Consider the following 20,810-nt stretch of genomic DNA (forward strand, 5'->3'; position numbering starts at 1 on the left):
AATATATATATTTTTAAATTCAGTTATTTTTAAATTACTTCCAAACACGAAAAAATGTTTACTCGTTTTGTTTTGGAAGGACAAAAGTCGTCCGAAAAATGGAAGGGTAAAAGAGTCACCTCGTCTGCCTTCCGAGAAATTTTTCAATATAATCAGTACACAGGATAATATAACACATATCATTATACAAATAATAAAATATATATTATAAAATATTAATAACTTAAAAAATAAAATTTTCCTTCATTTCGTATTAAAATAATTGGAGTACTTCCGTCGCAATTAAAAATTTCTCCTGCCTTTCGTCCGAGTCCCACTCCCACTTCACCATCTCTCTGTCGTCGTCTTCTTCTTCTTCTTCTTCTTCTTCTTCCACCCTCCACTGAACCAGAGCATCACCATGGCCACTGCTCCCGCTGAAAATCCCGATATAACCATGACCCAAATCGAAGAAGAAGAACCCCCTCAACAAGAAAGCCCTTATTCCGAACCACCACATTCCCAATCCACAACCCTATCCCTAGACCTCCCTCAAGACCAAGATATCCAACAAAACCCACCTCTCCAATCGCAGCCAAGCCCTAAAGGCAAATCCGATGAATTTCCCGCCCGATCTCCTCATGGCACCACCACCATTACCTTCTACCGCCGCGGGAAGAAGCGAAAGAAGTTGGGTTCGAAGCGGAAAGCCGCCGCTTCGGGGAACAGCAAGGCCCAGCAGAAGCTTCAGACCCAGAGAGAGGTCCTAAATCCAATTCCCTTCGTGCCCGCCAAAAATCTCGACTTTGAGAAGCACGAGAAGCTGTTGAAGCGGCTCAACCTGTGGGACTTTGTCCACGTCGAGTTTGATCGGAATCTTCGGGTTGATCTTCTCGCTGAGTTAATTTCCAGTTTCAACCCTACCCAGCGGGGCAGCTACGTCAATGGGTCAAAGGTTAAGGTCAACCGGGCCGACTTGGCCCGGGCCTTGAAGCTTCCTTCAAAACCGGTGAAGAAGGGTGGTGCTGTGGCAGCAGCGGATGGTGCTGAGGAGCCTCCTGCAGAGGCTGCTTCGGAGGAGTCCATAGCTTTTATCGAAGAATTGGTATCGAATTGGGTGCTTTTGCACGAGGATACATGGATGATGCCGAGCGAGGTGCTGAATTGGACTAAGGCAATCAAAGAGGGGCAGTTTGTGAAGGTGGATTGGGCCGGTTTGATTTGGTTCATGGTGGAGAAGGAGTTGGCTCAGGCCCCTAAATTGGTGGATTGTTACTATGCGTCGCATTTGCAGTGTTTGATAAAATCACAGCACGCGAGGTTCCTTATGGTGAAGGAACAAGAGACTCCTCAGTTTGATATTAATGCTGTTGATGTTGATGCGGTTGATGTCGATGCAAAAATGGAAGAAGAGGAGGAGGAAGAGGATGGTAGCGGGGGTGTAAAAATGGGTGGGGAGGATGATTTACATGGACGCGGCGGATTGGAAGAGCACAACATTGAATTATGCCTTGGCCAAGACAATGTGGATACAGATGACTTTAGGCAAGAGCAAGACAATGTGGATAGTATGGATGTTAGGCAAGAGCAAGGCATTGTGGATAGAGCTGATATTAGGCAGGACAATGTGGATAGAACTGATGTTGGGCAAGAAAACCTCGAGAAATCTGGTGTCGAGAAGGAGCAAGTTGGGGTTGAGGTTGTAATGGATTTTGAAGAATGTAAGGTGGAAGAGCCTGGCCAATGGTTTTTGGGTGGGCAGGGCAGTGCAAGTGAACCTGTTTTGCAGCGGTGTAATCTTGGTGGAGTTAATTTGGGTTGTGGGGAGAAGGGGAAAAAAGATATGGAGTTTTTTGAAGGAATAGATGAAGAAGGAAACGAAGAGGAAGTAGAAGAAGAAGAGGAGGAGGAGGAGGAGGAGGAGGAGCAGGAGGAGGGAGGTTTTCACCTTTCACTTAAGGATAGGCCTTTAGAGGGTTTGGCGTCGGGTAGTCTTATTCATCCAATGGAAGTAGCACATAACCCTCTTAGTTTAGATATGTCAATGGGTGATCAGTTTGCTGGGGAGTTTCTTTCTTCAAGGGACGATAGTCGAATGCATCCTGGTAGTTCCTCATTTTTTGGAAGTGGTGGTCTTGAGAGAGAGCTTGTCCATGAAAATGATAACTCTTCTCATCATCCTCTCAATGGTAATAAGCGGTTGAGGATGGGTGGCCCTTGGGATGGTAAGGTGTCAGGTGGTGACTTTGATTCGTGCGTGGAGCAAGTGCAGCACTGGATGGAAAAGGCTAAGATGGTGTATGCGCAGAAAGAACAAGTTTGCGAGCAATCGATGGTTGGCCAGCAGATGTTACTGGATGAGTTACAGCAAAGGGAGGAGGTGATTGGTCACTTGCAGAAGGCCAAGGCTGAAGAGCAGCATAAGAGAAAAATGGAGATGTATCGGCTTGAGCGTGAACTCCATGTAATGGGGAATCTCTTGGATGGCTACAGGAAGGCTTTAAAGGAAACACAAAAAGCATTTGCTGAATATAGAGCACGTTGTCCACAATCTGATGAGCCACTCTACAGGGATGTTCCTGGGTCTGGTGGTCTTGTTTTGAGCACCATGGAACTGGCAAAGCAACGCCTAAAGAAAGAAGAAGAGGAAAGGATGACTCGTCTGGTACTTGAAAAACAGATTAAGGACTTTGAAGCTGGGTGGATTAGCAAATTTGAACCACACCCGAAGAGTGTTGAATTACTGAGTAACAGGTTGCAAGATGTAGAGTTGGAAGTGAAACTTCTTATTGAACAGATTGCAAAACGGAGGATTGCAGAAATACCAGAATCTGCTCCAAATGAAAATGAATGATGCTTGGTGAGTCATCTGATTGGGCTTCCAGTACGCATGTTGTCTTAGTAAGTTATTTGATGCAACTAGGAGTCATGTTTTGATGCAGTCTCACTCCGTATAATCTGATTAATAAAGTATATAGCTTAACGTACTTCTGAGATCTTAGTATTCAAAATTTATTTGATTATCATGGTGACTGTATTGGGAATTAATTTTTCATAAATGATTTTCCGTAGTTCCCTGGCATCTGTATCTCTCTATGACACTATAACCTTATTGTACTTCGATTTATAAATTAAAGTAAAAAGAGTAGATTGAAACATGGCACACCTCTAACTTTCCATTCCTTCTACATCAACACAATCCCTGATGGAGATAAACACCAATACTTTTCATGCTGGATACGGAACTGTTTTAAGATCATATCAATCGGTGAAGGTTCAGGGGTGGGACAAGATGTTGTGGAGTGGAGAATTTCTTTACATGGAGAGAGATATGATGTCCACAACTCCTCTTGAGTAGCTTTTTATCTGGATATTTTCTATTCGGAAACTTTGTCTGTAGACTGTAGCTAACTTGATAAAAGAGAGGATGATTTAAGTGAAGTTGTGATCTATGTGCAAAAGGTTGCAGTATTGATTGTCATCGTTTGGTGCATGGTCCGCTGGCATGGGGTTGGTTGTGGCTTTTTCTTCCTGTGCTTGGAGATTGAAAATAAATTTTAGTTCAAGACAGATAAGGTTCATTGACGAATGTTTTTCAGTTCTTACATTCTCCTATTGCTTTGGCAGGCGTCGACAGTTAGAAGAAAACAAAGCTTGGGTCAATATGAATGTTTAGTATTTTAATAATCCAAGTGGAAATTATAGCTCTAGTAGTGGCGGTAGCCCTGGCCCTTGAACATTGATGCTGTTGATCATCTCGATAGAAAAGGTGGCATAATGTATCGTAATGTTTTATTGCCCAGAAAATTAGTGGTAGTTGTTCTGACTTACTGTCTAAACTAGAAACTGCCCTGAGTGATGATAAATGCTTAGCTGATGTCAATGTAAAATCATGACTTTACTTTCACGTTCGAATTCTGTAACAAGATTTTGAGGAAGCTATACCTGCTTAGTTTTTAATGACTTCATCACATGATGGATTTTTATTCAGGTTACAGTTCTGCAAACGTATGCTAGAAAGCCTGGTGCATCGTTTGACGGGATTTCGAGGCAATATACAAGGAAGATCAGTGTTTTTCGCAGTGTTTGTTGCTGACATTAGCCTCTTCCTTGACTGGTAGTCAGTCGGCTTTATATTGTAGGTCATGTACCAGCTCGTACTGGATCGGTAGTAAGTATATTTGAAGCTTTTGCACATCAGGATATGATTCTCAATGCCAATGAATGATAAACAAGCTGCTTAAGTTATCTTCGTTTCCGCATCATTTGTGTAAGATTAGAAGCATTTGTATTGGTCTTTTTATATCTATCCAGGACCCCATTTTGGCAGGGCCCTGGTCCTTGTAAAGGCCTTCCACCTGAGTTATGAGCCATTGAAATCGATCTATCTTGCCTGCCGGAAACCATAATATACACGATGATCATACTTGTGTCTTGCGAGTAGGATTCGCTTTTACTCTGTTTATCCATTGCGTTTATAATCCAGCATTGAACCGGCTTGATCTGCTGGACCGATGCCTTGTAAACTGTTAACGCAATATAATTTGTGGATAAACCGCGGGCTGATCCCTTCATGTTTTGTGTATAAAATTCCCTCAAAATATCGCAGAACACGGATAAAACCTTCCGATTATGTTAAATGGATAAAATTCCCTCAAAATATCCGAGAACATGAAGAACATCCTGACTGCAGTCGCTGCACTACGTCAGCCTTTCTCTGCATGCGCATACCAGTCCCATGCAAGCGTGCGTATCAGTGAGAGGCTGATGCATCTCACTGATACAGCGACTGCTCGCAGAAGTTCTCAAGCGCATGGCGCGTTTCATCAGAGGGGCTCTAGACCACACAGCATCGGTAAATTGAAGTCACAACCCGAGCGATGGTGAATGTCGGGAATTGTGTTGAGCAAATCAGTAAGACATGCAGAATATAGGGAGGTGGGGGGTCGGGATAAATCCTGAAAATATACATCTACATGCTCCATCTCAAATAGTGGGAAAGATACGATAATAAATTAAAATTCAGAGCATAAATGGAGCTCTGTAACATAAAATCTTTGCCTACAATGTCAAGAAAGTGCAAGAAACATTTCTACGATCGCCTCATTTACAAACCTCAGGTAGAGCCGGTGTGTTGAACCAGAATTTCATTGAAGAAACTGCTTGAACCCCATGCGAGAACTCTGTTAGCGACAATCTCAAGCAGCCAGGTTGCAAGGAACAAGGTTGGCTCGACTTTCATGCTCCTCCACTACACAATCCTGGCAAGGAGGAAGAGATTAACATGCACTTGTTTCAGTCGCTTAACACTATTTTGAACCAGGCCAAAAAGAAGAGTTGTTCTCAAAACCCCCCGGAATAAACACAGGAAGCTGGTTTGAGGTAGAATCACGTCTGAATCTGGATTCCCTAGGCAAGTTCAGCCCTGCCCTCTCTTGGCCCTCTCTTGAACCCAAATCCCTTTCATTTCTCAAATTATCCCTCACTGGTACACTCAAAAGCGGGCCACCAAAGAATATAGAATCCCCTGTGTACATCAGTTTCTCTGCTACTTGTGCTGGAGGCTTTGCTACAGAAGATGAAGGCACCTGTGGCGGAATAACTGGTCTTCTACTATGGCTTGCTTCTGCATTAGGATTTGAAAATCCTGTTTGTATGGATGACCGGTTTCGAGCTTCAGAAGCCGACACAGGAACTGAGACGTATCGCCCTGCTTCTTGGTCCCAAACAACAGATGTCCTTCGGACATCCCTGAAAAGAGAAGTAGGTGGAGCTGAAAGCAGCATTGAATCAGTAGTACTTCCCCTCTGCATAATTGGAGCTGAAAGTTGTAACGGATCAGCTGTACTTCCCCTCTGCATGATCCTTTCATCAAATCCCGTAGTACTTCCCCTCTGCATAATTGGAGCTGAAAGTTGTAACGGATCAGCTGTACTTCCCCTCTGCATGATCCTTTCATCAAATCCCATGCTGACATTAGGCAATGTTGCCTTGGCAGTTAATGGACGGTCAGGAACTAAGCTGGGGACTGAAGTGGCAGAGCTAAAACGTCCCACACCCAGAGCCTGTGGCAGAGGGCTAAGTGTGACTGCTTCTTGAACATGGGTCGGACTACTGAAGCTACTTACGCTTTGAGTCCCAGTTTCATACTCATCTCGGCTACCTTGACTTGGAGCATAGGAATTTCTTGACAACCTCAGATCATTCTTCATCTCTTTATTTGCCCCCGTATCAGTGCTTAAACTACTCCGCACACTCATATTGCCACTTGAACTGAGTTCAAGATCAGGTTTATCCAGTGGTCGTAGAACGGAGGATGATGCCCTGGCCTTGGCTGCTGCTCTCATGGCCTCAGTGGAATCCAATTTTGCAAGCTTCCAAGCACTAATGCGGACAGGCCTTTTAGGACCTTTTTGCTCTCTTTCTGTAGTTCCAGCTGCGTCTGGATCAATAGTTGATGGGACCATTCCAGGCTCCAAATGTGGTACAACTTCCTCCTAATGTAGCAAAGCTTGTGTCAAGTATAAAATATATATATAAAGTTTTTCTTCTTACATAGTGAACTTGAAAAATAAAAAATAAAAGTATCAAACTGAAGACTGGAAACGTAGTAGTGGGTCAATGCTGTAAACCCATTCTTATAAGCCACTAAAGGAGGACTGACAAATTATGGAGAAAGGAAGAAGATTTGAAAGGCTAGACAACGTCACAACGGTAAGACATTTTAGAAAAAGAGTTGTTCCTTACAAGATAAATGAAAATTGTTAATGGTACTATTTAAGTCATCATCTGGATCCAGATTATAAATCCTCATACTTGAAATTGGACATGAAAATTAACTTGTTTTATGTAAGTTCAAAAAGGGCCCTTGTTAGATCGCCACTACATTGATATAGAGAAATAGTAGGAAACAAAGGAGAAAAGACCAAAGTTTCGGAATTACAAAAATCTATGTGAAGAACCTTATAAAAAATGTCGACAAAAAACACAGCATGCTCAAACCTCAAACTATAATGACCTAGGCAAGTTATGAAAGACATTGCAGATTTAATTTACATCCCAAATTTTCTTGGCAAAGGTGAGAATAAAGGGGTTGCTGAAATAAAAGAACTTCAAAATGAGAAAGAGAGAATTTTAACCAATCGACAAAGCTCCAGCCCAATTCTATCTTAAGACTGGGGAGATGAGTAACTATGTTTTAGAAAATTAATCCAATGAGCAAGGATATTAGAAGTTTTTAAGTGGGCACACCAATATAAAACTGTTCCAATAAATGTAAACCAAGATAATAAAGTGAATACTAAAGTACCTGATAATCCACAAATACTCTGGGAGGGGTACACCATGCACCCTTGTATTGCAGACCTAAAGAACTTCCTCCACTCAAGCCAGTTGTAGCCGATCCTGTTGGGGAGTGCATGTAATTTTGGAAAGCCTCATCAACAGATGCTCCTCCAGGTGCCTCACTCATCGCTCGCATCGCCACAACATACTCATAGGTTGTAATACCCTAATTCAAATTCAAAACATAAGATTAATTCACTTAAGCCCCACTATGGCTAACTTTCGCATCATGAAAAATGAATTCAACGGAAAGGCACTGACCTTCCTAATAAGTATCATGTGGAAGAAGAACAGTTCGCAAAGTGGAACACATGCCAGCATAGAAACTGCAGTGCATAAAGCCTACAGAAATGAGAACCAACGTCAACAGAGGATTTCTTTACAATTGATACCAGAAAAATATTAGGAAGCTAACTTTAGTTTAAAGCATTTAAAATATAATACGTACCACAACCGTTGCAAATGGGGGACGTGTGAAACCATTTCCAAGTCTATCAATAATTTCTGCCTCCATGTTTGTCTTATTAACAAAGCAGCGCACCAGGACAGCAATACCAACTCCAGCTTCAATAACAAGCTGAACCGAAATGGGGGGAGACAGAGAGCATCTTAGTATCAAAGATTAAAAATGTATATAATAATTATCGGACTGCAATACCTACCCAAAGAAGACTGGTGGCCATCAAACATATAAAAGTCATGTAATTTTTGTGTCCGACGCAATTGTTAAGCCACTGCAGCCATGTATATATTGAGGTTACTTTAAGAGAGGATTTTAAAAAATGCCAACCAAAAACAAGTTGCAGAAGATCTGCCCATATGGAGCACTTGAAGCAACAAGAAAAATACCCGACAGTGGTGATCAAACCCATCCACGCATTTATCACAACTTCTACAGTGTTTGCTGAACTTGCGGACCTGCAACATGAAAAATATTCATGGGTAATAAAAAATAATATTTAAACAAGTCAACTGGCAATAATCTATTGAGGGGGAGTATGAGATCATAACTTTAAACCCTTCTGTAGCTTTTTCTTTGGAAACGAAGCAGATTCACAACTTCCCATACAATAATTTAGGAGTATGTAGCTTGATAAAGAAACACATGAGAAACTAAAAAGACTAGAACTGATGAATCTTTAAATTGAGAAATTATGATACTACGTTTGTAAAAATGCCATACCTCAGCATTGCACAATGTGCAGAACAAAGCATCTTCACCACCCTGATTCTCAGTTGCCCCTTCCTGTGGTTTGCGGCAATCTTCGTGTACAAACAACGCACAGCAAATTCCTCCAATGCAATTCCCAGCTGTGGGTTCTTCCGGAATATTTACAACCCCAAGTTCTCCTACTGACCCTTTCCTACTAGAGTTAGCTCCAGCCAAAGAACTTCTGGAAACTGATGATGGAGAAGAATGGCCTGTGGTGGCTTCATCGAACTTTCTCGGCAAGTCTTTTGCTGATAACCTGTGATTTGGATTGATACCATTTGGAACTCCGTTTCCAAACTTGGACATAATTCCAGGATCTGCAGGGTTTATTGCAGTACATCGAACATAAAGAATGAAGACGAGCAGTGCCTGCAAGGCCATGGAAAGATTATGGGAATAACATCAGGCATACAAGCGATTTCTATATAAAAGAAACGAAAAGAGTTGACATTCTGAATGAATGGCTCAAGAATTGGGCAAAAGGTTAGCGCATTACATAATGTGACTAGCATAGAGAATCAATTTTGGAAGAAACTCTGAAGTCTACAAACTCTATCTAGTTTGGCCCCATCAAATTACTTATCTTTGAAAAAAAAAGTAATCAAATTTGCACCACATATTCGAAAACCTTATAAAGAACGAGCTCTCATCTCCATTGCCAACATCTAGAATAAGAATGATGAAACTTCTCGGAAGCTGACAGGACTCAATCCCATAATACTCAGGTTGGGGACTGAAGGCTAGCTTTTGATTAGTACATAATGTGGATCAGATCACGGAATACATTCAAAAGCAAAGACTAACAGCATTTTTTCCTCCATTGTTTTCCCGACAGACATATCTATAAAGACAATGCATGCGTATAAGATAATGAAATTGTTGGAAAATTTAATATTATTTTTATTATATTAAATTAATTAATTGAATGGAAATTAGAAGTTAAGCCTTTTTGTAGAAATATGTGTCTATCCTAATGAAGAGTTAGCTTTTGACTCTTCATGAATGGTCACATGTTTTCCAAAGATATAACTCAAATTCTATAAATAGGGAAACCCTATAAACATAGAATAATTTTTTCATCATACATATATTCATATATATAGTGCACAAATATTAGAGAGTCCGAGTCCATATGAGAGAGTATTCAACACAATCGTGGTTGATGGAGCCTAGTGATTTGGAGTGCTACTATTACAAGGACATGGTTGTTGTATATTGGGAGACAAGTGCTGATCAACGATGAGCACCGTAGTAGGACGTAAACTTGTCTTAAGGACAAAGTGTCCAACTCTTGTCTCGACTATATTTTCAGGTTTTTCTAATCCATCAGGTTATGTTCATTCAATATTGGTTACTCAAGTGCATGCATTACTTGATATATAATTGTATGAATTATTTCTTAATTTTCTATGTGACTTAATATAGCAATTAGACCCAATTTTTCTAACAAAACTTTACAAACAACGAAAATGCTTAATGTACATCACATCAAATCATTTCACTTACCACAGGAGAGTAACCACCAATCAAAACATATTCCCAGATACGGCCTCCAAGGAAGGGAGCAAAGAAAGCATAGAAGGCAACCACTAACAAGCAGAATACAGTAATAGCGCCAACCTGCCAAAATTAAACAACACAGTTTATTTGATAATTCGATGAACTAGTCAGTAAGAAAGCACAACAAATGAAACAAGAAAATGTAATTCAGCGTCCAGAAAACGGGTAGATACAAGGACAAGAAGGAAAATTAACAAATTCCACCAAGCTAGGTTCAAGTCTATCAAACATAAACTCGAGCATTCGAGCTTTTCTTTCTGTTTTCGCTTAGTTGGGAACCAACCGGTAAAATTTCATCCCAATATTCCTAACCACAAAGTAAAACCGTACCTCAGGGACCTAACTAACAGTTAGAGCAATAATGTTAGCCAAAAAGATTTGATCTTTTACACAAATTGACAAATCAAAACCCACATTCAGAAATAAAGATCAGATTTTTATTTTCTTGACAAGGCGATATCCTAAACTACTCTAATTCACGGGGAGGGCGCACACTCCCCTGGCCAACCGCCCTAAACCGCGTATGGAGAACCGGGATCCGATAAAGTTCAGCCTTTCTGGGCATAACCCACATCAGCAAGTGGTTTAAGAAGAAATATAAATACCTGGAAGGTGTGAGCAGGCAGTTGCCATCCATGTTTTCTCACCATAACTGCCCAATTCAGAGCAAACCCACCAAAACCCTAGCTACTACTCCCAAACCCTAGCTACCACTCCCGAACCAGAGAGTGGAGGAGGACTTTTTTTTTTTGGTCAATAGAGGAGGACTAGAAACACAAGAAAAATAAGAGGGAGAGAGAGTGTGTGTTTCCCTCTCTGTAACCCAAAACCCAAAAATAAAATACAATTTTGGAGAACCCCAAAAGGAAATAAAGAAAACTTGGTCTCCTCTAAATTGCCATAGCCCCACAGATAATGCAAATGTTAACCAAAAAACCAAAAGAAAAAATGGTTCAAATCGTTTTGAGAAAAAGGGAAAAAGAAAACCCAGTTGTGGAAATGGAAGGCGGAGGAGGAGGATGAGATTCTGTTGAAAAATGGGTCAAAGAGAAAGAGTGAGAAAAGGAGTAGAACTTGGAATTTGCTGCTGAGGAATTAGCAGATAAAAATGCCAAAAACTAAAATACAGAAAAAGGAGGGGCGTTGACAGATTGAATCCTCAACCATTTTGTGAAGATGTATGTGTAATATCTGTATTAGGTATGCTTTTGGTAGCAAAATATGGTGTTTTGGTGCGTTATATGTGGGTGGACCCCACCACACATACTTTTCTCTCTCATCTCTTCTTCTCCTTTGTCCCTCTCCTCAACTTTACTCTTTATTTCATGTTTTTGTTAGTTTTCTTGGCATATTTTACTAGTGATTTTATTTCTTTAATTGTCTTTTAATCACTTTAACGAAGCATCAATTAAATATTTATTCCAATATTATAAGGAACTTCTTTGATTGGGCTTGGCTTATGATGACACCTTGCATGCGAGTAAATTTCACAATGGTAAAAATTGGAAGGTGTGGATTTTAAAAATGTTGGTACGAGAATTATAATTAAGTATGAGGTAATAGTAAGTTCATAGAGAATCATACTTTGAGAGAGTTTTCTTAACATTCCTTTATTTTTTATCACCCCTCTCGATTGTTCAATTATCGGAAAGAGTAATGCTAGGAAGATCCAATTTTTTAAATCAAATGATGTGCCACCAATAAGAAACAAGAACGTTAATCGACACTTAATTAATAATCCAATAATCTACAACCACATCATTTAGCTTGTAAATTTGGGTTAAAAAATTTGGTCTACCTAGTACTACTCTTATTGAAAATTGTTAGGCCTCGCACGGTTTGTAATTTATTAGGCTAATTATTTCTTTGTTTAGTTCTTGCTTTGCCCATAGTCCCATATTGTAAGCAAGAGAAATGCTAAAAAGACTTTCTGAGTCCTAAAAACTCTCCGTGAGCTCATGTTTTCTATAAATGATTGTTTTCCCTACAATATATTTGAGTCGTATGAGACAAAGTATTGAGTGGCCTTGGATTACGATGACAGTCTTCTTAATTTTACCAAGATCCATAAAGCAAAAACCTAAACCCCATACAAGCATCCTGAGGACCTAAACCCAAGAAATATAAACCAACTTGTCTCCCTCTCGTCGATCTCCACCGAAGACAAACTCTTGTACAAGTTTCAAGGAAAATTTCCTTTCTCTCTAAACATGTTTATCCATCTTCATCCAAAGCTTTAGAACTCAATTCTTTGAAGCTTTGAACATCTTCTACGCTACGTACCGTCCAAATAGCGTACATAGCATGCACGTACTTTCCGTTGTAATACAAAACCTGATTGAAATTTACGATCATTGTTACTTAAGCGAATACATCAAAGCATATGCCAAGTATGAGTTTAAGGTGTTGGTCGCAATAAACTTTTATACCAGAACGAAAAATTTACAACGACTTCTAGCTAGACATAGGTTGCTTCTTGATCATTTAAAAGAGTTTATGCAAGTTGTGCTGCATTTTACAGGTTGGTAAACTTGCAACTATAGTTTTGCAGAAAAACTTGAACGCAACAGCTCGTCGGATTCAAATTTATGCAAGTTGTTCTTATTTTTCTGCAGATACAGTTTTGTCTGTGCAGTACTATTGGGAAGATATTTGGCACTCTCTTTACAGAACGGTGTATTTTTGTGTCATTGTTTACAATGGGTTTTTTATTAGTGCTTCTGGTGTACCTTAGTTAAAGACTTACTTGGGGATCAAAGAAGGAACTGTCAAGCTTTCCTAATGTTTATGTAGATAAATAATAAGATGACTCTCAAAGTGAGATTTTTTACTATCTTACAGTTTAACATTAATTCTCGTTTCACTTTTGAGAAACACTCTTTTAACATTTATCTTCTATATAATGGGATGGTGGAGCCTTTCTGCTTTGATGAAGGGTGTGCAAGTTTTCTATTCTGTTAGGAATTGTGTCTACATTTGTGTCCCTCCTTTTCCTCATCATTTCTACGTCTACATTTATAATTTTGTCAATTTTCTAGGTTTTGAGTAAGAGACTGCTAAGTTGTTTGGGAAATAAACGGTGAAGATTGACTTTAAATTTGACTATAAGAAATCGAACGGTGAAGATTGTTTAAAAAATCAAACTACTAAGTAGGCTGGACTACAGAAGACAAAACCCTTAAATAAGTGGGAAATTTAGAGAGGAATGTTCAAAATTGTACTTTCAAATTTAATTCGCTCACATTGGAATTTGAAAAATATACAGATCGAGAATTGGACTTTGGCATTCATTGGCAACCCCATACTCCTCAACAAAAAAGTGTGGCTGAAAATGAAATGCAGCATTCATGAACATGTATGGCAAGAACTAGAAGTATGTTGAAAAACAATAACTTAACTCCCAATGAATTCTAAGTCAGAGTTTAGTTTTGGGAACCCTAAAAATGATTTCATGAAGACTAGGTCTGTGGGAAAAATCATTGAGAACCCTAACTCGTATGCAAATGTATGAGTTAGCATGTCAGAGTTGGAGCATGACTTGGGTATTTTTCCGACTCATTTCCCTCTAATGTAACAATAGAAAACAACTATCGTTGTCAACACACCTGCTCATGAATGATGAGTTGATTATAAATTAGTGTTACTTATTGTGTGACTTAGTTTAACTTCTCATCCCCCTAATATCGTTGCATCAATAATAGTACAAGTCGTACTTAAAATATTAAGTAAATCAACATGAAAAATGTCACACCAAACAAAAAGTTCCAAAGTCTTGAATTGGGAGGATTTATTATGGATATTATGAATGCGAATCACATGATGCATAATTTTATGTGTTATAATAGCAAAAGTAGACGATATAATAGTTACATTTAATTTTTTTAATTTGTATTAATAAAAAAAATCAGAATTATAATTTAAATAAAATTATAACGTTACGTAAATATAGTCATAGTAGATTGAAAAATTACTTTGAAGTTCCCTAATAAACAAAAATGTGAGAGATTCCGAGTTCGATGCTTCGAGCTAGTGAGTCTGCTCGACTATAGCCACAGGCAGAGTAAAATTCTCTATAACCTCTTCGGATTTCAAAGAGGTAGAGAACCGTAACTTGTCACAAATTATCCCACTTTTTGGAAAAAAAAAAATGAAAGAAAAATCACTTTGAAGTATGAAGGTTTGAAGTTTGAAACAAAATGAAATAAATTTGTGATAAATAGTCAAAAGAACACGTAAAGTAAATGGGGAGAGAGTAAATGGGGAGAGAGAGAGAGAGAGAGAGACAGCTGACGAGTGACTTTATTGGGCGGGCAGCCACGCGTGACACGCGCACAGTCAGCCAATAACGTATGCGTGAAAAGGGGACCCACACCCGCAGATTAGCTCGCTCGGTGGTCGCACAATTACATCAACAGCACGAGGGGCCGGCACGCGCGACGCGTGTGGCCGCGAGGCTTCGGGTCATAAATAAAAGGGAAAAAATGGCAGCGAGTGGGAGAAGGTGAGAGTCAGATTGAATTGGGATCGATTTTGAAACCCTAAAACGGGAACAAATTGGGGGCAAAATTAAAGGACCTTCGTAATTGGCCACTCGCTCCTCCCCCTCGCGTGTGCGATCATCTTCCTTCGCAGTCGCAGATCGAAGCTCCCTCCTCCTCCTCCTCCTCCTTCCTCCATATGTAATACGCAGAGAGAGAAGGGCAGAGGTATTGTAAAATCTCTCTCTCTCCTCTGTCCCCCCCTCTCTTTCTCTATCTAGCCCCCTCTCTAGAATCAATTAAATGTTATTAAAGTCTCTCCTTTTGATTGCTTTTCTGTTGAATTTAGTGTTTTGTAATCTGGGATTTTTGTATTGATTGTAAAGTTTTATTTTTTTTATGTGGGTGATTGGTGGGTTTGAAAAATGAGGAGTTGCTATCAATTAGTTAATTTGTTTGAGTTAGCAGCTTGTTAAATTCAGCTGAGCTTATAAATTTCATTACTTGGGAATTCTTTGTTTGTGGAACAGGCTAGTTTAGTTGGGTTTTCAGGTGGACTTGCACTGTTGCACATTTTGGAGCTTGAGTAGTATTATTAGCATGTAAAGTATGATTTTTCGATTCCGAGTTATTTCGGTTTTAAAACCCATGACTTGTGAGTTTAATCAGGTTTCGTTTGTATTGTGTGTGTTTGTTGCACTTCAAGTTTAGCAGTTGTTCTCATCTGTTGCCAAGTGTAGCTGAAACTCTGTTATTTGTGTCAAAACACTACCACATATGTGGTAGAATTGAACACTCTATTGCTCCTATTTAGAGCATTGTAGAATGTTTCTTGACGTTTAGGCGGTGGATTTTTTGTTTTTGTTTTTGTTTGAGTTAGTTTTGAGTAGATATTTAACATCGGAATTGGTATTAGATTGTGATGTTGATATATACATGTTTGCCAGTTTTTGAGGTTGATATACATGTTTGTGATCCGTGATGAATTTTTATTTCATAGATAAATGAGAGCCCCACTGCTTCTCATTTTCAAGTTTTGTTTTCTGAGAGGCATTCTGGTGAGTTTAGAACAACACCTTATGCCTCCAAGAAGGTGCCTTACCACTCTGTTTCTGGTATATTAGGTTAAATACTTCACTTTGGTGGTCTTGAATACCTCAGTGACTAGGATATGGTATTAATAAGGATACCGATGCTAGACCCTCTAAATACGTAAATACCTGTGTTGAACAGAAAATACACAGTTCTGAATATTATTTTTTGGAACTAATAGTTCGTTTGGTGGTGATTAAAAACATTTTCTGGGCACAATTGCTCTATCTTTGATAATCACCTAAACCTCTTAAAGCATCATGATTTTAACATGTGATAGTGGTTCAATTAGTTATTTCGTTGAAATTTCCGGTCATGAGTATTAATGCGCATGGTTTTATTTCTTTTTAATAAATTAATTTCTTATTTTTTCCTGCCAAAGGTTTATTTATATAGCTTATAAGATACCATGGGAGGTGATACTGGTCCCTTATGTTGGAAGAAGAGGATGGCATCATCTTGGTCACATTGACAAGGCTAGACAATCCAGTTGGAGCTGTTTGTTAATTTTGTGCTTTGAACTTCCAAAATGGTTTGTAACTCTTTTTCTTACTTTAATTAGGAATCTGAATTTTTGTTTACTATTATGTTCAGAGTTTGTAAATTGAATCATTATTTGATTTTCTGGCAACTGTTGTCTTTTCTTGGTTTCAGATGTTTTCTGATAGCAACCAGTTAAAACTAAATAACCTCACCATGGACATAGATCTACGGCTACCTTCTGGTGAGCATGGCAAAGAAGATGAAGAGCCGCATGAAATTGATAACTTATTGGAACATGAAGAAAAAGTGCATAATGGAGATATAGCGAGTGAAAACATTGAGGATGTTAGAGATGAAGTACGCGCTGAAGATGGTGGGGATTTGAATTATCCTACACCAGATATGGTAGTGTTTAAAGAGGATACGAATCTTGAGCCGCTTTTTGGTATGGAATTTGAATCACATGGTGAAGCATACTCCTTTTATCAGGAGTATGCTCGGTCTATGGGGTTCAACACTGCAATCCAAAATAGCCGCCGTTCAAAGACATCGAGAGAATTTATTGATGCAAAATTTGCTTGTTCTAGATATGGAACCAAGCGTGAGTATGACAAGTCGTATAATAGACCACGTGCCAGACAGAACAAGCAAGATCCAGAAAATCCGACTGGTCGGCGATCATGTTCAAAGACAGACTGCAAAGCTTCAATGCATGTGAAGAGAAGACCAGATGGTAAATGGGTTATACATAATTTTGTGAAGGAGCATAACCACGAGCTTTTACCAGCTCAAGCAGTCAGTGAACAGACAAGAAAAATGTACGCTGCAATGGCTAGACAATTTGCTGAATACAAAAATGTGGTTGGTCTAAAAAGTGATCCCAAAAATCCTTTCGATAAAGGTAGGAATTTGGCATTAGAGGCAGGAGATTTGAAGATTTTGCTTGAGTTTTTCACGCAGATGCAGAGTATGAATTCCAACTTCTTCTATGCTGTAGATCTGGGAGAAGACCAACGGCTGAAAAGTTTGTTTTGGGTTGATGCCAAAAGTAGGCATGACTACATCCATTTCATTGATGTAGTGTCTTTTGATACTACCTACGTTAGGAACAAACATAAGATGCCTCTTGCTTTATTTGTTGGAGTGAATCAACACTATCAGTTCGTGCTGCTAGGATGTGCTTTGGTATCAGATGAAAGTACATCAACTTTTTCTTGGCTAATGCAGACGTGGTTGAAAGCTATGGGTGGACAAGCTCCAAAAGTAATAATCACGGACCATGACAAGTCGATAAAATCAGTTGTTGTGGAGGTCTTTCCAAATGCTTATCATTGTTTTTGTTTGTGGCATATTTTGGGGAAGGTTTCTGAAAATCTTGGCCATGTGATTAAACAGCATGAAAGTTTTATGGCGGAATTTGAAAAGTGCATCCACAGGTCATCTACAAATGAAGAGTTTGAAAAAAGATGGTGGGAAATTCTTGAGAATTTTGAACTGAAAGAGGATGGATGGACTCAGTTGTTGTATGAAGATCGAAAACAGTGGGTACCAACATACATGAGGGATGTTTGTTTGGCTGGGATGTCTGCAGGTCAGCGATCTGATAGTGTGAACTCCTTTTTTGACAAGTATGTGCATAAGAAGACCACTGTTCAAGAGTTCCTGAAACAGTATGAAGCAATCCTACAGGATAGGTATGATGAAGAAGCCAAAGCAGATTATGATACATGGAACAAACCGCCAACTTTGAGATCTCCTTCACCTTTGGAGAAGAGCGTCTCAGGGCTGTACACACATGCAGTATTCAAGAAAATTCAAGGTGAGGTTTTAGGTGCAGTTGCTTGTCACCCTAAACGGGAAAGACAAGATGAGACGGGCACCATTTTCAAAGTGCAAGATTTTGAAAAGAATGAAGATTTCATTGTAACATGGAATGAAATGAAGACAGAGGTTTCTTGTGTATGCTGCTTATTTGAATATAAAGGTTATCTTTGTAGACATGCATTGATTGTTCTTCAAATATGTGGCCTATCTGCAATCCCATCTCATTATGTATTAAAACGTTGGACAAAAGATGCAAAGAACCGGCATTTGGTGGGAGAAGATTCCGACATTGTACCGTCCAGGGTGCAAAAGTTTAATGATTTATGTCAACGGGCAATGAAAGTGATCGAGGAAGGAACTCTATCTCAGGAGAGCTACAGTGTTGCATGCCGTGCACTAGAAGAAGCTTTTGGAAATTGTGTGAGTGTAAATAATTCTAGTAAGAGTCTGTTAGAAGCTGGCACATCAGTCACTCATGGCCTGCTTTGCATTGAAGACGATAACCAAAATAGAAGTATGAGCAGCAAAACAAACAAGAAAAAGAATCCAACGAAGAAAAGAAAGGTTTGTTCTTGATAGTGACTAAATTATAATGCTCTTTGTAACAGTTTTATTTAAAGGTAACATTATAATCATATTGCAGGTGAACTCTGAGCCAGAGGTTATGGCTGTTGGGGCACAAGACAGCTTGCAACCAATGGTTTGTCTTCTTCTATTTAATTTTTTTAGCTTTTTTGAAAAGAAAATATTTGTTTGAGATGATTTGCTTCAAATTGGTGTCCTAATCTGGGATACACATTGTGGTTTGAAACAATATTATGAATCTGGTCACACAAGATTGGTGTGCTTACGTCTATCTGGTATTGCATGTGGGGGAATAGTGTTTAAAATTGTTGGACAAACTTATTCGACTATTGTAATATTTTGTAATTAGAATCTTATTTTGTAGGAGAAATTGAACTCAAGAGCAGTAACACTTGATGGCTATTATGCTGCCCAACCGAATGTGCAAGGAATGGTATTACCATATCTTGTACCAGTAACAAATTGTCTGATACAACTTATTCATATACGGTGCCTCCTTTTTGTCAGGTACAATTGAATCTAATGGCACCTACGCGGGATAACTACTATGGGAATCAACAGACCATTCAGGGGCTTGTAAGTCATAATTATTAGAATGAGTAAAAAAGGACCAGCGATATTGCAAACTACGTGAATATAACTGAGACCTGGTTTTCATACTTTCAGGGACAACTGAATTCTATAGCTCCAAGCCATGATGGTTATTACAGTGCGCAGCAAAGCATGCATGGGCTGGTACAGTACCCTATCATGATAATGAAAATATTTAGCCTCTGACCATGTTCAATTGGTTGCATTTTATATTTTGCGGCATTGTGCTTGCAGGGACAGATGGATTTTTTCAGAACACCAACTGGTTACGCTTATGGAATTCGGGTTAGTTTGCTAGACATGGTACTAATTGACTTTCCTACATCATGCATCTTGTTTAATTTAGCTTACAGTTGTTTTTTCCTTGTGCCAGGATGACCCCAACGTAAGAACTGCTCCATTGCATGAAGATGCATCCAGACATGCTTAAGGAACACACTGCTCAGTGTAGGCATCTTGCATTTAAAATGGTAAATATTTTTTTGCTGTTAGCTGAAGTTTAACTTGAAACACAGTGGAACTGATTCGAAAATTATTCCGTAGGTAAAGAGAGATCCTTTGAAGATAAATCTTGTTGTAAAGAAAAGTGAAATGTCTCATACCTTGTGGACGGAAGGATCACGATGGACAGCTTCCTCATTTGGTACCTGTAAAATAAGACAGTAGAGTAGGCTGTTGTTAATTATTTCGTCTGCGATGTTTTCGGAAGTAGGAAAGAAATTTGAGCAGGGTCATATCTTCTGTAAAGGATGTTGTATTATTGTACCTCTGATTGCCTATCCTCAATAGGGATAGTTGAAATCAGGTTTACTTGTGAGCCCATTGCATAAGCAATTTTTTTTTACTTTCAAAATGGAAGACAATCGAGAAATGACAGGTTTACTAGTGTCGTTCATGAGATTTGAATTCAGGACTTTCATTACTAGTATCGTTCACGATGATTGAAGTATATATGGATGATTGTTAACCGTCAGGGATGGCGATTCTTCGCGACCAATTTTCCCCTTTGCACTTCTCCCTCTTAACTTTTATGCTTTAGTCGTTGAAGAAAAGGCTCCGCATACGAGCCCGTAAAATTTTTTATCTTGAAAAGAAGCACTTGAAGGCCAATATTCAAAAATACACTATTTTGACTTATTAAGTGCTTCTTCGAATCATACTTGGTTTTTAGTTAAATAAGTTATAGAAACTAAAAATTTATATTCCAATGATACTCTCTAATTTAGGGAGCCATAATAAGTATGAACCAATAGAATAAAGTGCTTATTTAAAATGTTGTTCAAAAAATGCCTGAATTCCGTTTTCACTTTGTAGATTTAGAAAATTCTAGAGAGTGTTGTACTAAGAGCATGATAGGGAGTGTGACTGAAGATAAATTTTTTCAAATCCTCTCTAAGTTTTAGTTAGGAGGTATTTAGAGAGCGCATTTGATTATCTAATTAGAACATAACAAGTGGGCAGTCGAGGTTTTTTTTTTTTCTTTGATTGGATTTTAAAAATATTATTGTGCAAAATTCATAATTGTCATGGTCTTTTCACCAAATTACATAATCCAAAGGAGCGAGTAGGCAAATACCAAAAGAAAAAGTGCAAAATTGCAAAATTGGAGCAGAATCACTACCCTAATTGATGTAGTCACCGTGTTACAAATGTCAATTAAT

At 38.9% G+C, this 20,810-nt stretch overlaps 3 protein-coding genes across 7 annotated transcripts; 2 read left to right on the forward strand and 1 right to left on the reverse strand.

The window, feature by feature from the left end:
- Positions 1–250: 250 nt before the first annotated feature.
- Positions 251–4,227, forward strand: LOC103441435 (uncharacterized). 2 transcript variants are annotated; one of them, XM_008380114.4, is made up of 2 exons: positions 251–2,839; positions 3,971–4,227. In XM_008380114.4, the coding sequence occupies exon 1, from the start codon at positions 401–403 to the stop codon at positions 2,831–2,833; it is 2,433 nt and encodes an 810-aa protein (XP_008378336.1). In that variant the 5' UTR covers positions 251–400; the 3' UTR covers positions 2,834–2,839; positions 3,971–4,227. The 2 variants fall into 2 exon arrangements, with proteins under 2 accessions (XP_008378336.1, XP_028963963.1); XM_029108130.2 differs by lacking the exon at positions 3,971–4,227 and adding an exon at positions 3,607–3,939 and having other exon boundaries at positions 261–2,839.
- A 743-nt stretch (positions 4,228–4,970) lies between these two features.
- LOC103441436 (probable protein S-acyltransferase 19) lies at positions 4,971–11,309 on the reverse strand. The gene is made up of 9 exons (XM_008380116.4): positions 10,702–11,309; positions 10,043–10,156; positions 8,507–8,905; positions 8,173–8,241; positions 7,986–8,057; positions 7,772–7,900; positions 7,585–7,665; positions 7,289–7,489; positions 4,971–6,476 (listed from the first exon to the last, which is right to left on the reverse strand). Exons 1-9 carry the CDS (start codon positions 10,744–10,746, stop codon positions 5,289–5,291), a joined length of 2,298 nt encoding a protein of 765 aa, XP_008378338.1. The 5' UTR covers positions 10,747–11,309; the 3' UTR covers positions 4,971–5,288.
- Positions 11,310–14,328: 3,019 nt separating this feature from the next.
- LOC103441437 (protein FAR-RED ELONGATED HYPOCOTYL 3) lies at positions 14,329–20,055 on the forward strand. 4 transcript variants are annotated; one of them, XM_008380119.4, is made up of 10 exons: positions 14,329–14,802; positions 16,049–16,198; positions 16,321–18,537; positions 18,617–18,673; positions 18,923–18,991; positions 19,066–19,134; positions 19,225–19,293; positions 19,384–19,434; positions 19,523–19,619; positions 19,693–20,055. In XM_008380119.4, exons 2-9 carry the CDS (start codon positions 16,196–16,198, stop codon positions 19,577–19,579), a joined length of 2,592 nt encoding a protein of 863 aa, XP_008378341.1. In that variant the 5' UTR covers positions 14,329–14,802; positions 16,049–16,195; the 3' UTR covers positions 19,580–19,619; positions 19,693–20,055. The 4 variants fall into 4 exon arrangements, with proteins under 4 accessions (XP_008378341.1, XP_008378342.1, XP_017189419.1 ...); XM_008380120.4 differs by having other exon boundaries at positions 19,523–19,596; XM_017333930.3 differs by having other exon boundaries at positions 19,390–19,434.
- Positions 20,056–20,810: the final 755 nt, after the last annotated feature.

This window comes from Malus domestica, chromosome 09, assembly GCF_042453785.1.
Source record: "Malus domestica chromosome 09, GDT2T_hap1".
Taxonomy (NCBI): domain Eukaryota; kingdom Viridiplantae; phylum Streptophyta; class Magnoliopsida; order Rosales; family Rosaceae; genus Malus; species Malus domestica.